Consider the following 13,995-nt stretch of genomic DNA (forward strand, 5'->3'; position numbering starts at 1 on the left):
ATAGGTTCCCTCTTTTGAAACCATCCGACATCGTAGGCTGCTGAGGACAAGCATAAAAACCTATCCTCCTCTTCACTGAAATCATAACAAAAGTACTAAGTAAATCAGAGAGAATCGTGAGGGTGAGTAGGGTTTCTTGGTTGAAGAAGAAAGGAGAATAGTTGGGGACTTAGAACACTCTGAAATTTCAAGATCTTTGCTGGAAAAGAGGTAGGGGCAGCTAAACCATCTCTTAGATATTACAATTTCATATTTCATGATCATGAATCTAAGTATATTGGAATTTATTAACAATAGCTAGCTGTCTACTTTTGTGAATCTTAATTTCCTATTGTTTTCTATTTTTCGAGTTACCTCAGTAAACTGTCCAATTCTACTTCATTTACCGTTAGATGTAGCTAAATATTTGATATATGGGACATAAGACATATTAAATTTCTTTGACCGTTCGGATTATTATTTTATCATCTGTAGTTAGAGAATTAAATTTCCGCATGTTGGATCAATTTGATGACTGCTTTATTTCTGCTACTAAGTCTCCACGGTAAAACATACATTCCCACCTAGTGAACCGTTAGATCGACCTTAAATTTTGATATATGGACCATAAGATATATTATTTTGCCTTGACCGTTCGGATTGTTATTTTGAGGCCTGTATTTAAAGGAATAAGTCTCGCATGATGGAATAAGTTAATAATCACCTTATTTTCTGTTACTAAGTTCCCTCAGGAAAACATAAATTCTTGTCAATTTAACCGTCGGATGGATCTGAAATTTTGATATGAGGTTCCTAAGACATAGATTTTGAATTTGACCGTTTAGATTATCAATTAAAGTTATAAAATAAGAGATATAGATTTCGCATTTTGAAGTAGCCAATTTTCCAGCATGGTTTTATGCCTGGACCAACTAAGGAGAAATTAAGAGTTTCATCCCATCAACCGTGAGATTGATTTGAAATTTTTACTATAGGTTTTAGACATGTACAGGTAGGGAAGCTAAACCATTTTCTTTACTTCAACATGCATGATAGTGTAATTTCTTCACATGTAATTATAGTTTACCTCATGAACTTGGTTGAAATACACATCTTGACTTTGAAAGTGTGAACTAGATTATATTGAATGAATGATATAGCTTGATAGAAGTGTTGTTGACTTCAAAATGTGAAAGAAGAAAGAGATCTTGATTCTCAATATGTTGTATGCTGCAAATTCCTTTTTCTCTCTGTAATTGAGGTGTTGTTGGATACTCACGGCAAGCTTAAAAAAAAAAAATAAGTGAAGGAAATTGTTTTCCTTTGAATTATTGATCCTCTCCTTTTCAATGAGTCATATCTTAATTTTAAATTATTTCCTTATAAAACTTGATTGTGTTTTTCTTTAAAATTTGACCTTTCTAACTTTGGATGACCAAACATTACGTAAATGTTCAGAAGAAGATAGGCATGGGAATAAATTTTTAATTCCTTTTTTTAATCAAACATGTCCAACCTTATCTCTCAATGTAGAAAATTTTGTAAGTTATCAAAAGATGTGGGTCCTTAAGTGTAGAGTATAATACTCATTCAATTAGTAAAAAATAGAATTGAGTTGCTAACTCATTCTGTAACGTAAACCATATGTTCAATCTTAATTAGAAACTTGAACTAAAGAGAGATTGAAAGTAAACTCACCTGAGAAGATTAGAGAAACATCAATTTCGAAAATTTCACTGCAGTTAGTACAATGGTCCAAAAATTATGAATTTGGTGTCCAATGAAAGTTCTTTCAATCTAGATTCCAAACTGAAAAGAATCATCTCATTTGGAGTTATGTAAATAGAGTTATTACCAAAATAGTCAGCCAAGGTCATTGCTGAAATTACAGAAAAACGTAATTAAAATGTTGATGTTAAATATTTTACTGCAGCTAACCTTAAAATCCAAAAATTTCGATTTTTGTGTCCTATGAAAGATATTTGAATATAGAATCCAACAAAACAAGAATCAACTCATTTAGAGTTCTGTAGAAAGAGTTATGAGTAAAACACTGAGCAAAGGTCAGAATTTACAGTAAACCGTCTTGAACAAGATTTTTGGGATTTATTTTGAATTGTCATTTTGGATAGTTTCTTAAGGTATTTAAAATAGTCTTGGATGATTATTTAGTTTCATATGGGGAAGATTTATGCTTATTCTCGGTAATTAAAAGAAAGGAAATTTCCTTTTTGCCTGAGTAAGGCAATAGGAGGATTCGAGTCCTGTTATTTTCCTCTTACGAGGGAATATGGATGTCTTACCTTAAGTTTCTCTCTCGTGCTGAGTATTGTGCTTGGTGAATAGATGTTAATCACCAAAGTTTTTATTCGTAAGACCTTGAAGAACAAGGAAAATATGTCCGAAGTTGCGGATGAAGGACAACTCTTATCCGCGGTTCATATGAGGAACCGGTGTTGATATATGAAGGATAGAGCCGAGATAGGTCCAATAGCTGCGTGTGAAGGGTCAGTGTCCATTAACTTTGTGTGAAGGATAATAAGTCTATTATTCATGTGTAAGGAATGGAAAAAGAAGTGAGACTTGTGTACATTTATTTGTATACGATATAATATCAGGAGTTAACATTTAATGTTACTATTGATATTTAAGCTATGAAAATAAGTTTATTTATAATGTATATCTATTTGTAATTGGTTAGCTCACCATATTTATGTGTCTACGATGATCGTATAACTCGTAACGTTATACGAGAGTAGATGATGTTTCAGGTAAAGTTGAAGAAGTTTAGTGCGAGGATGCGATGGGAAAACCTCTATGGGATTTTAGAACATGTATTTTAAATTGTGAAATGTGTGGTTTGTAATTTTCAAGAGTTTTAATATTTAGTTTGTACTTCAATAAATACTCTTGAAACTTTGACGATATTATTGTGTAATAATATTAAGTGTTGTGATTTCAAATGCGAATCAATGCTTTGTTTTAAAAAAAAAAAAAAAATTACTGTAATATGTGGGACTTGGACTCACACTTGGATTCCTTGTTCCCTATGGGTTACACAAACACCAATAACATCTGAGCCAATTATATAAGGGATCGACACCACTCTTTACCCAAAACCTTAAGGCAATGTGTTAATAAGTCTTTCATCTTTATATACTGCTCTACTTTCTCATTTCTATCCAATGTGAAACTTAAAGTGATACTTGGATTCCCAAGACAATACACATTAAGTCAATATATCCATACACTGATTTATATTTATAAAGAATATACTCAGCATATTTTTGTATAGTTTACTCTTTATATTTTAGAGAATTTACTCTACAATTTTTCACATATTATATTCTTTTGTATTTTTATATAATTTAATTTTTATATTTTTATACATATATCAACTTTCTAAACTTATAAATAATTTTTTATATTAATTTTGTTCAAAATTTAATTATAAACTGAAAATATTATTATTATTTTATAAATGTCTAAATATCTTTTAATATAATATATATTTACTAACATAAAAAAAAAACAAAAAAATACACAAGAAACATCAAAGTAAACACAGATTTAAAATTAGTTTTGAAAAAAATAATATTCTGCGTTCGTTGGTATCTCCTTTCGCTTCTCATTGACTAGCCACTACTACAAAATGGCTCGCCAATTCCGAGATCCATTCTCTTCCACGTTGTTCCCTTGTTTCTGTTTTCCTCCGCAACTGAATTGGACGTTAGCTTCAACTTTGTTTATAATAAATATTAATGAACTAGGAAAATCAAATTCTAATCAATTTAATTTTTTAATATTTCAAATTCTTCAATGTTTTAATCCTCTAAATGCAATCTTATAATTTTAAAATATAATTTATTATTTACATGAAAAAATGGAATTAGATTTTAATAGAAACATATGTATAAACCTATTTATAATTAAAGAAAAACATGTTTAGTGGTTTCTAATGCCCTAAGAAAGCAAAAATATTCATCTTCACTTTCACTCTTTCTGCTGCCACTGAAGTAAATATCCAAGAATAAAAAAACCCACTCACCCACCCAAACCAAAACCCTCTACTACTCTATCTCATTCTTCAATAATCACGCGCTAATCATCTTCGGGATTCATCCTTTATTTGCTACCTAATCAGGATTGGGACTCCGGATTCTTGTTCGTTTGGCATCCGATTTGATTTCCCATCAACAACGTTTTAATTATTCTGCAATTACTGTCAATAATTATTGGTATCTTTCTTATTTGCATATTTTTGTCACCCTTCATTCTTTTTTCAATGAAATAAAAATATGTGTACCATAGACAGCACCGTTGTGGGATTTTGTGTTTGGGTTCCGGTTTTTATCTTACCAGAGCTCAAATTCTGTTCCGAATATTTTTTTTATTAGAAGAAATTTCCCTCTGTAATAAACAATTTGGAAGGGTATTCATGCTACCCGTTCCAGTATGTGTTTTTCTCTAATAGATTTCTGTGCTTTGAATTTTGTTTTTGCAGACCTAGGTTCAGGAATCAAATTTCTCTTTGGGCGGTTGAGGACTTTCCTTTTATAGGGGTAAGTGTTAGAAATTGCATAAAGTTTGTTTATTCTCATTTGACTGTTGGTGTTAAAATGTCAATGGAATTGGAAGGGAGTCTTGGTTCAATACATGCTGTAGTAATAGTTGAGTTTATGATTATTGATTGTGGGGTTTTGTTGATTTCATTTTCAATCGTTCAGTGGGGATACACTTTTATGATACTGTGATGGTGAACTAGGCTTTGTTTTGTAATTGTGATTCCTGGATGCGTATAAAATGGGGCGATGAATTGAAATCATTGTGTATATTGTATTTTTTATTTTCGAAAATGTTTCAGAACCTTTAATTTGGTAGGGATTTTTATTTCAAGAATCATGTTAGTTCTTAGTTGGATATCCTTCACCCATGTTTTGCACTGTGCAATCTCTGAATAGGGATACCTTGCATTGGACTCTCTTTGACAACCAGGCAGTTATGCTTCTTGCTCTAGCAGTTTAATCATTGTTTAGAAACCATCGTTGATACTTAATAGTTCCTAGAATTGATTCTCTTAAGTCCTATCCTGTTTCTGGTTGAAGGGAAATAATCTGTTTTTATCCTAGTCCTGTGGGTCTTGTTCTCATAACCGCGGTTGCGTTCAGTGCCCCTATTTTTGGGTCATATGGCTAGATCATTCAAGCCTATATAGCATTACCTTATCAATGTGTTGCATCAAGATGTTTCAGGGATTTTTTTTTTTTGCTGAATGATCTCTTCACTCCATTATGCGTGCAGGAACATCTGAATTCCTAGTCATTGATGGCTACCCCTAGTAAATCAACACAAATAACATCTTCTGACACTTCTGAACAGAAGGGTAAGACTATGAGTGAGTCAAATGCAGCCATTCAATGTCCTTTAAACCAGCAACTCCATAGCTCCTTAGATGGCCCAGTAGCAATCCTTTGGGATATTGAGAATTGTCCTGTTCCAAGTGATGTACGGCCTGAAGATGTAGCAGGTAATATAAGAATGGCTTTACGGGTGCACCCAGTAATTAAAGGAGCTGTTATGCTGTTTTCTGCTTATGGGGATTTCAATTCTTTCCCTAGGCGACTTAGAGAGGGCTGTCAGAGAACTGGTGTTAAACTTATTGATGTTCCAAATGGGAGAAAAGATGCTGCTGATAAAGCTATCTTGGTCGATATGTTCTTATTTGCTCTTGACAACCCTCCACCATCCTCTATTATGCTTATATCTGGAGATGTTGATTTTGCACCAGCACTTCACATCCTTGGTCAGCGAGGATATACTGTTATTCTTGTCATCCCTGCTGGGGTGGGTGTTTCGTCTGCCCTATGCAATGCTGGTAAATTTGTCTGGGACTGGCCTAGTGTGGCACGCGGGGAAGGCTTTGTGCCTCCCTCAAAGGCTTTAGTGCCACCCCGTGGAGGTCCAATTGAGCTTGCTGGATATCTGATGGGGTGCCAAATCAATGACAATTCTGAAGTATTAAATGAAGAAGAAGCAATAGTTTATAGAGGTATGTCACAGAACTATTACAACTCAAGGGAATTTTCATTAGTGTCACAATCACTGTCTGAATACAACTGTGGCACATCGAACATGACATGCTTGCCGACAACTATGAGATCACACAGCCTTCCATCTGTATTCAATGATGTTCAAGGAGGGTCTATGATGCCTTCTGGTGATCAAAATGAATGCCAGTTATGGGTACAACCTGGGGATTTAAATGGCCTCAAGGGGCAGCTGGTAAGATTGATTGAACATTTTGGAGGATGCCTGCCTCTCGCCCGAGTTCCGGCAGAGTACCAGAAAATTTATGGGAGACCTCTTTATGTTGCTGAATATGGGGCAATAAAGTTGGTCAATCTTTTCAAGAAGATGGGCGATGCCTTGGCTGTGGAAGGGAAGGGGCATCGGAAATTTGTGTATCTCAGAAACTGGAAGGCAGGCCCAAGTGCTCCCCCTCTCTCTCTGGCAAAGAAAGACAAGAAGGGAAAGGGAACCCAGGAAGAGAATGTGAATGTTGTCACTGGTGGGTGCTCTTCAGATGAGTTTTCAGATGAAGAAAGAGTAGTCATAGAAGAACATGACGAAAGAAGTTGCACAGGCAAGGGCAATCAGGAGAGTGCAGCAAAATGTGAAGTCGATGACTGTGTTATTGAGCACTTCAAGTATGAGCTGCAAGAGATTCTAGTAAGCTATTCTTGTCGAATATTCCTTGGTTGTTTTGAGGCTATATACCAGCAGCGATACAAGAAACAGCTGGAATATCAGAGATTTGGTGTGGACAAGTTGGAGGATTTGTTTGAGAAAGTGAGTGATGTGGTGGTATTGCATGAGGAACCAGTAAGCAGGAAGAAGTTCCTGGCTGCTGTGGGTGGTTAGAAAACTTGGCAACGAATTGCTATTCGCATTAACCGTTCTGATGTTTTAATCTTATGCTGAGAAATTAGTTTTCTCTTTAGCAACCTCAGCCTTTTCAGGTTATTTATTCCTTAGAAGACTTGTAAAAATGATATGCTGGACATATGTGTTTTTTTTATAGTCACTGTCCTGCATGTATCTGAAACTTTCCCCTCGAATTTGTGTTTATTTTCAGTCTCTGAAACCGATTAGCTACTTGTAGGAATCGGGAGACGTGTACAAGTAATAGCTTTTGTACTTGTATCTTGTATCGTATTTCAATATACAATTCTTCCATGTTGATTTATTTTGATACTGATTGCTGGTTGAACATCATACCTTTTTATGCTTCCTGTACCTTGAAGTTTCAGTGGGAATCATTACTGAATATCGTAATAAAACTTGTGTACTCGTTCTTTTAATATCAATGTTTACGGATATGCTTCTACTAATGTCAGAAGGCATTACAAAAATTGTGGCATGGGTGACCTGACTGGCAGCATAGGGAGAATCGTAGTCAAGAAAGATACATGGATTTATTTACTTTCAGCGTATTTGGAACTGCTTTGAGAGGCCCATTTGACGAAAAGAGTTCCGTTATAGACATCGCAGCTAGTTCTTGTTTCTACATTTGTTTAATTTTGGACGTCAAAAATTACGTTCTCATTGTTTCCAAACACTCATGTATGCTAAGTTCACAGCTTCTCAATCAATATATCCCTTGCAAAGAGGAAATTTGCATGGATGACCATGATGAAATCGAAATCTGTTACTCTAAAAGGCACTTAGGTTTGAAGGGTTCTCTTATAAAAAGAAAATGAAGTACTATATTTCTCATTTCTCCCATGATTTTCATATAGACTTTCTCCTACTTCCCAAAAATCCACAAATTTGAAGTCAGAGTAAATGAGAAATTTAAAACTCAAGTCAACTTGAAGAATCTATCGATGTTTCACACAGAGAACATATTTGGCGGAGACTGTGGAGAGCCAGTCTCAAGTAAAAAACTTCTACTGCAATATGACCGGGATGTACTCGAAGATGAAGCAAGATATCTTCCCTCTCCGCTGTGAAACAATGCTTCATTTCTGAGCATTTTCCCCTTGCTTCTTCTGCCTCTGTGCTGACTTCCCTGACATTCTTCATCTTCAACAGTTTGTAGAAACTCACTGTGCATTGGTTCTGATGTCTCATACAGAAGCCTAAGTACCTGTTTTATTGAAGGCCTTGCCCTTCCTTCTCTATGGGTGCACCATGCTACTATAGAGATTACTGTTTGGAGCTGATCCAAGTCAAAAGACTCCCTCACATTGGGATCTACTAGCTCCAATAATCTCGTATCTGATTCCATGTATGGTTGGGCCCATTCTACTAGATTCTTATTATCTTGAATGGCTCGTCTTCCTGTTACAATTTCAAGTAGTAATACCCCAAAACTGTATATGTCACTTTTCTCGGTGAGCTCTTGAGTAACAACATACTCAGGATCCATATAACCTGGAATTGAATATAACATCCAAAATTAAGTATTGTCAATGATGAAGGTTTATAGCTGTAGTTCCCTGGATATAGAACCCTCCTTTAAATCACGTAAAAATCTAAAATCAGCTAAGTGAAATATAGTGAAGAAAAGAATTTGTTACCCGGAGTTCCCCGAATTTCAGTGTTTACAGGTTCAAAGCATACCGATCCATCTTTTGAAGCTTGTGCAAGACCAAAATCAGCTATCTGTGAAAATGATGTAATACAGGTATAAAGGAATTAGTTAACAATTGACAGCATCTTACCCTATCCATACATATATCAAAAATTCTTTGCAATGTTTCAAACTCGGGCTGTAAAAAAGACAGTGAATATTAACAGGTGAAATGCTGGCATACAGTGCGAAAATCATCCAACCTTGGCAACAAAGTTCTCATCCAGTAAAGTGTTGCTAGATTTAATATCTCTGTGACACAGAGGAGGATCGCAATAGAAATGGAGGTACTCCTGCACGTGAAAGAATGTGAGGTTAAAAAGTAAAATCCATGCATAAAGAGAATAAAGGATGAAAAACATTCAGCCACTCGATTTTGATAAGCTTGAAATTAAACCAATGGCAGTTATTACCAGGGCATTGGCCACATCAATGGCAATTTGGATTCTTGTTCGCCAACTTAAAGGTGTTTTACCAGGGGCTGTACAAATGAACAAAAGTATCTTACGTGAGATTAAGGGGTTAACAGGGAAAAGAAGCAATGATAATTATCTGTTTCCTCGCTATTCAAATGCTATAGTTTTGTTGCACATGTTGAATTGTCATGTTTAATATGGCTGAAGGTACTGAGTTAGAAAAAAGATGCAGGAAAGAAAGCACATAAGATCCACATAATAGATACAAGCACAAGGGATGAAGATAGAAGTGCCATTTGTAATTTGACCAAATATTATCGAAAGTAGAATATTATTCATAACAGTGAGCGTGAATGTATTTATTTGTTTTTTTTTTTTAAGGAACAACAATCTATGGAAATCGAGAGGCATACAATGAAGATGATCTTTCAAGCTTCCATTTCCCATGTACTCATACAATAGAAACCTGCCATAGACATTCAGAAGAGTTTGATTCATTGGTATATATGTCGAAGAATATAAAAAACACAGAAACAGATACCTCTCACGTTTTTGAATGCAAAAGCCTCTCAAGGAAACAAGATGCCGATGGTGCAGCCGGGCAAGAAGCTCAATTTCTCTGCAGAACTCATCCTCTCCCTGCTCAGATATTCTGTTCATCCGTTTTACTGCTGCGACCAGGCCATCAGAAAAATCAGCTTTATACACAGTTCCAAATCCCCCTTGACCAATGATAGTACTAAAATCCTCTGTAGCCCTTTTTATCTCCTTGTAGCTGAATTTTCGGAACATAGATGAAGAACCTGCTCAACACACCCCAACCAGGAAGCAAAATAAGAAAAAATGGTGTGCTAGTTTCAATAATATATCACTAACAAGAATGATCAACCAAAACCTTACCTTCCTGAAATTTCCATGTTGTACAAGGAGGTAAGGTTTTCGAACAGGGTTTACCAAAATTATCAGGCTTGTCTAGCTCTCTGCTTTTCTGGCGAATTAGAACTATCAAGACTATGAGTGTGATAACAGCAACAGCTGTAACTGCAATAGCAATACCTGGAACTAACGTCAAACGATATGAATGATGCTTTCCCTTTAAAGGTGCACTTAACAATGGTTGACTTGGGCCATCAGAAACAGGTGGGCTTGGAGAAGCCTTAGGAGCAGGCAAGGATGGGGTTGACTCTAAAACTGGCATCACAGTTGCAAAAAAGCATGATCAGCTATAAAATTTTAGTTTATTGGTAACTATACACAGACTTCATTGCATTCCTGGAATGAATATTTATTGGTGTAAAAAGAAAATAATACACATGCTTCATTTGGCACGCATTAATTGTTATAACTACTAACTAGTACCCTGTACACAGTTTTTTCAATGCGTAGTTTAGTTATACTGTTTTCTATCCTTGTCATTCATACCAATGGAAAGTATATGTGCAACAATTGCTTGTTTATTTAGAAGCAATTACAAAGAGGAACTACAACATTCTGAAGTAAAGATCTCATCCATTTTATTGGCTTTACATCATAATAAATCTCAAGGCCATAATCATTTAATCTATGCAGTAGAATTAACACGTGAAGGAACTCATTCACACAGTGACCTGAAGAGGGAGCAGATCAAACTGATTATCATTAGCTTTTTTACTTTATAAAATTCTTACCAGGAAGCTTGAGAAGTCCTTGAACCCCAAAGAAACAAATTGCAATGTCAATGGTAGATATCTCATCAACTTGGCTTGCTAATGCAGCAAAAGTGGCATCACGACATGTACTAAGTGTTATATTATCTTCAATTCCGATATGATGCAGATAACCAATGCCAGCATTTAAACACTTCTTACATTTACTTTCCTCTCCAAGTGGCGCTTTGCAATTTTTTGTGACCTCCGTAAATCTGGGGGATTGCAGCATTTGGACAACACTAGTTCTCCCCTTACATACATAATTAACAGGAATTTTTGTTCCGAAACCACAGAAAGCTGTTGCATTTTGTGCAACTCCATTAAGTTGCAAGGTTTGAAATATAGTTTGGAGGCAGATGTCAGTCGCATTTTGAGAGACCCCTAGGTTGCCTGTTGCATTAGCAAAACGAGAAACAGCAATTGCAACATTAGTATTGATGTATCGGCAGCATTTTCCTCTGTCACCATGGTTAGAGCATAGAGAGGATGCAAGTGTGAAGTTTGAACCAGTAAAATTCAAAGGGCAATCTGCAAAAGGAGGAGCAATATTAGACCATTAAACCACATTTAATCCTTCACCTGAATTGCCAACAATTTACTATAGTACAATTAAAAGATAGACTAGTCAAGCTGAGATTATTAATATAAGGATGGCAGTTTTGCTAACCATTACGCTAAAGGAAATGGATGGTTCAAGAATCAAAAGGGAAAAATTTACTATAAAATATTACTTCCAAATATTACCATTGCATCTCTACCATGATTTCCAATAAAATCTTTCTATTTGTTAATCATTTCCCTCAAGGCAACGGTTAGAGAAACTGTAAAAACATATTCAGTTTCTGTGGAAGTTTTCAGAATGCATGAGATAAAAACTACACCACAAAACAGGTCCAATCTTAGTTCATTTCATGACATTCTTGCAGTATTAGTTTTGAATACATAGTTCTATGATTATTACTGTTTAGTCTTTACAGTCACAATATGTGCACCATGAAAGTTTTTGGCACCTTGACCATGTCATGATTCCCCTAGAATAAATCTTGAACATGTCAAAATATTGTGGAAGAGCGTCTATCTCAATAAAATGATTTTACTGCTTAGGTTTGCAGTGCAAGCTCTGGGCCTGATGTTCAATAGGCAATAGGTATATATTATATTGGAGTAAAGATATACTTTGACATATAATGGAATGAAAATGAACTTATTACAATTTTATGGATTTTTTTTTACTCGTGAGCATTCTTATAGTATGGTTACGGCGAGTTCTTCAATTCACTTATTTTCCTTTTGCTGTGGAAAACAATAAGATTGTACGTGATTTATATCCCTAAAATGCAAGCAAATGACTTTTGGACTCAAAGCACAAGCCAAATAAATACTGATCTGAAATTATAATTTAAATGAACAGATTAAAGCCCCTTCCTAGAGAGACGCTAAAATTATACCATCCTCTATTCATATTTTAAAATTACACTTTCCTCCCCTCAGATTAATATGTGCTACAATTCAGTCCATCTTTACTTAAAGAAACCTCTTAAGGTCAAATGTTTCTCTTTTACTGACTGTCAACATTGTTTGAAACTGATTTTGAATCTTTTACCGTGAACATTGAGAGTATAGAAGATTAAATGAACACTTTTAAGGAAGTTTCAAGTTAATAATATGAATTCACAAACCATCGTTTCATTTACTGAAGTCCAAAAATTCATAATAATCACAAAATTAGTTATCAGTGATTGTAAAAATTGGAATAAAAAGAAAAACAAACTTAGGAGGCCAATTCACAGTTAATCATCCTCACACACACTAATTATACTAAAACGGGGTAAAGTGAAACACTTATTGATCTCTGAATAGAGATGAGTGTAACTTTTTAACTGAGAAGTTGCGGGATAAGGGTGTATTTTACATTAATTGAAGTAAAATAATAGGGACAGCAATGATGAAATTCTTGACAATTGGGAAAGGCCTTGTAACTATTCTATGTCACCGATAACATGTTTTCAATTTCATCAGAGTTCAAAACAGTTCCATTTTCTAGAGTTTATATACCAGTAAAAAGTACAACACAATATCGGATTTGCAGGATAGCCTTATCTATTTCTAATATAGGTTAAATGTGGCCAAATGCTTCTGCTTTCTGCTCTTTTAGAAGGTAAAAACTCAGGTTTCTCTATGGGCAAACCTAGAGCAGATGTGAATTTGTGATAAAAGCTTTTGCATATTAATTTCTGCAACCATTCAGGTGGTAAAAGCTTTTGCTGTACCACAATTCCATCAAGATATTTGGTCCTAAATGTGACTTTGGTGTAGAAAAAGGGAAGAGAAACAAGGTGAGAGAAATGTTAGTAACAAATTGACAATGTGCATAACTGTCCAGATTCATTAACACCTGTCAATCCTTTCTCATCACATTCAAGTTTCCCAATAACGGGAAAAACAATCATAACTAAGACCACCGTATAAATGCGCCAAGAACATCACCCACAAGTTCCAAGTGTTAGCATTATTAAATAGCCGTTATCATTAATTCATACCTCGACACCATTCCTTACCCGTGATGGGTAAAAGACATATTCCAGAAATGAATGCAGCAGTTTGTGTACCCAGTATCGTAATAAGGCAAAAGGGTGGAAGATATTGAAGCAAAGCTAAAAAAGGAAAGAACTTTTGAAGGAACTAACCAGCCATTATGACAGGAAGCTGCATTCCAAGAAAAGCCAACATTCCCAACAAAGGGAGAAGCCCGTAGAGCATGGTGGAGTAGTTGGTAGAGAAGAAAGATGAGGACTTGAAAGAGTGTGTTTATGTGTATTGTGTGTCTTAACCACCCATTTTGGGAACACCATTCACCGTTCTGGCTGCTACAATAGGTTTTATTAGACTTTTCAGAAAGACCGGTGGGTGTGTGGGCGTGTGAATGTGTGCGTGAGAGAGAGAGATGGAGAGAGAGAGAGAGAGATGGAGAGAGAGAGAGAGGGTTTTGTACTTTTGTTTGTTTGGCTCTGAATAAATGCGCACTGATGAGGAAGAACAACAATTTTAATTGATGCTTTCGTGGGGTATACCTTTATTTGTTTCATATTCCACAGTACACCAGAGGCTCCCCTTTCATTTTTCTCATTCTTCATCAAACTTCTCAAAGACACTGCACACACCAAAAAGAAATTCATTCTTAATAAATATCAGTTTTTTAAATTAAATTTTAAATCTTTACGGTGTTTAATGGAGCACATAATAATAAAATAATTAAAACAATTATTTTTGTAGGAAA

At 35.2% G+C, this 13,995-nt stretch overlaps 2 protein-coding genes and 1 long non-coding RNA gene across 4 annotated transcripts; 2 read left to right on the forward strand and 1 right to left on the reverse strand.

Annotated features, from left to right (window-relative positions):
* LOC128194921 (uncharacterized) lies at window positions 1-2,906 on the forward strand. The gene is made up of 2 exons (XR_008246383.1): window positions 1-210; window positions 2,739-2,906. It is a non-coding gene; the product is annotated as an uncharacterized LOC128194921 (long non-coding RNA).
* A 1,035-nt stretch (window positions 2,907-3,941) lies between these two features.
* LOC108342916 (uncharacterized) lies at window positions 3,942-7,225 on the forward strand. The gene is made up of 3 exons (XM_017580820.2): window positions 3,942-4,217; window positions 4,484-4,541; window positions 5,281-7,225. Exon 3 carries the CDS (start codon window positions 5,305-5,307, stop codon window positions 6,898-6,900), a length of 1,596 nt encoding a protein of 531 aa, XP_017436309.2. The 5' UTR covers window positions 3,942-4,217; window positions 4,484-4,541; window positions 5,281-5,304; the 3' UTR covers window positions 6,901-7,225.
* Window positions 7,226-7,729: 504 nt separating this feature from the next.
* LOC108341385 (probable receptor-like protein kinase At1g49730) lies at window positions 7,730-13,756 on the reverse strand. 2 transcript variants are annotated; one of them, XM_017579072.2, is made up of 9 exons: window positions 13,406-13,755; window positions 10,698-11,246; window positions 9,931-10,221; window positions 9,572-9,833; window positions 9,444-9,496; window positions 9,028-9,095; window positions 8,818-8,907; window positions 8,562-8,646; window positions 7,730-8,415 (listed from the first exon to the last, which is right to left on the reverse strand). In XM_017579072.2, the coding sequence occupies exons 1-9, from the start codon at window positions 13,476-13,478 to the stop codon at window positions 7,871-7,873; spliced, it is 2,016 nt and encodes a 671-aa protein (XP_017434561.2). In that variant the 5' UTR covers window positions 13,479-13,755; the 3' UTR covers window positions 7,730-7,870. The 2 variants fall into 2 exon arrangements, with proteins under 2 accessions (XP_017434561.2, XP_052731568.1); XM_052875608.1 differs by having other exon boundaries at window positions 9,444-9,833; window positions 13,406-13,756.
* Window positions 13,757-13,995: the final 239 nt, after the last annotated feature.

Source organism: Vigna angularis, chromosome 1 (assembly GCF_016808095.1).
Source record: "Vigna angularis cultivar LongXiaoDou No.4 chromosome 1, ASM1680809v1, whole genome shotgun sequence".
Classification (NCBI taxonomy): domain Eukaryota; kingdom Viridiplantae; phylum Streptophyta; class Magnoliopsida; order Fabales; family Fabaceae; genus Vigna; species Vigna angularis.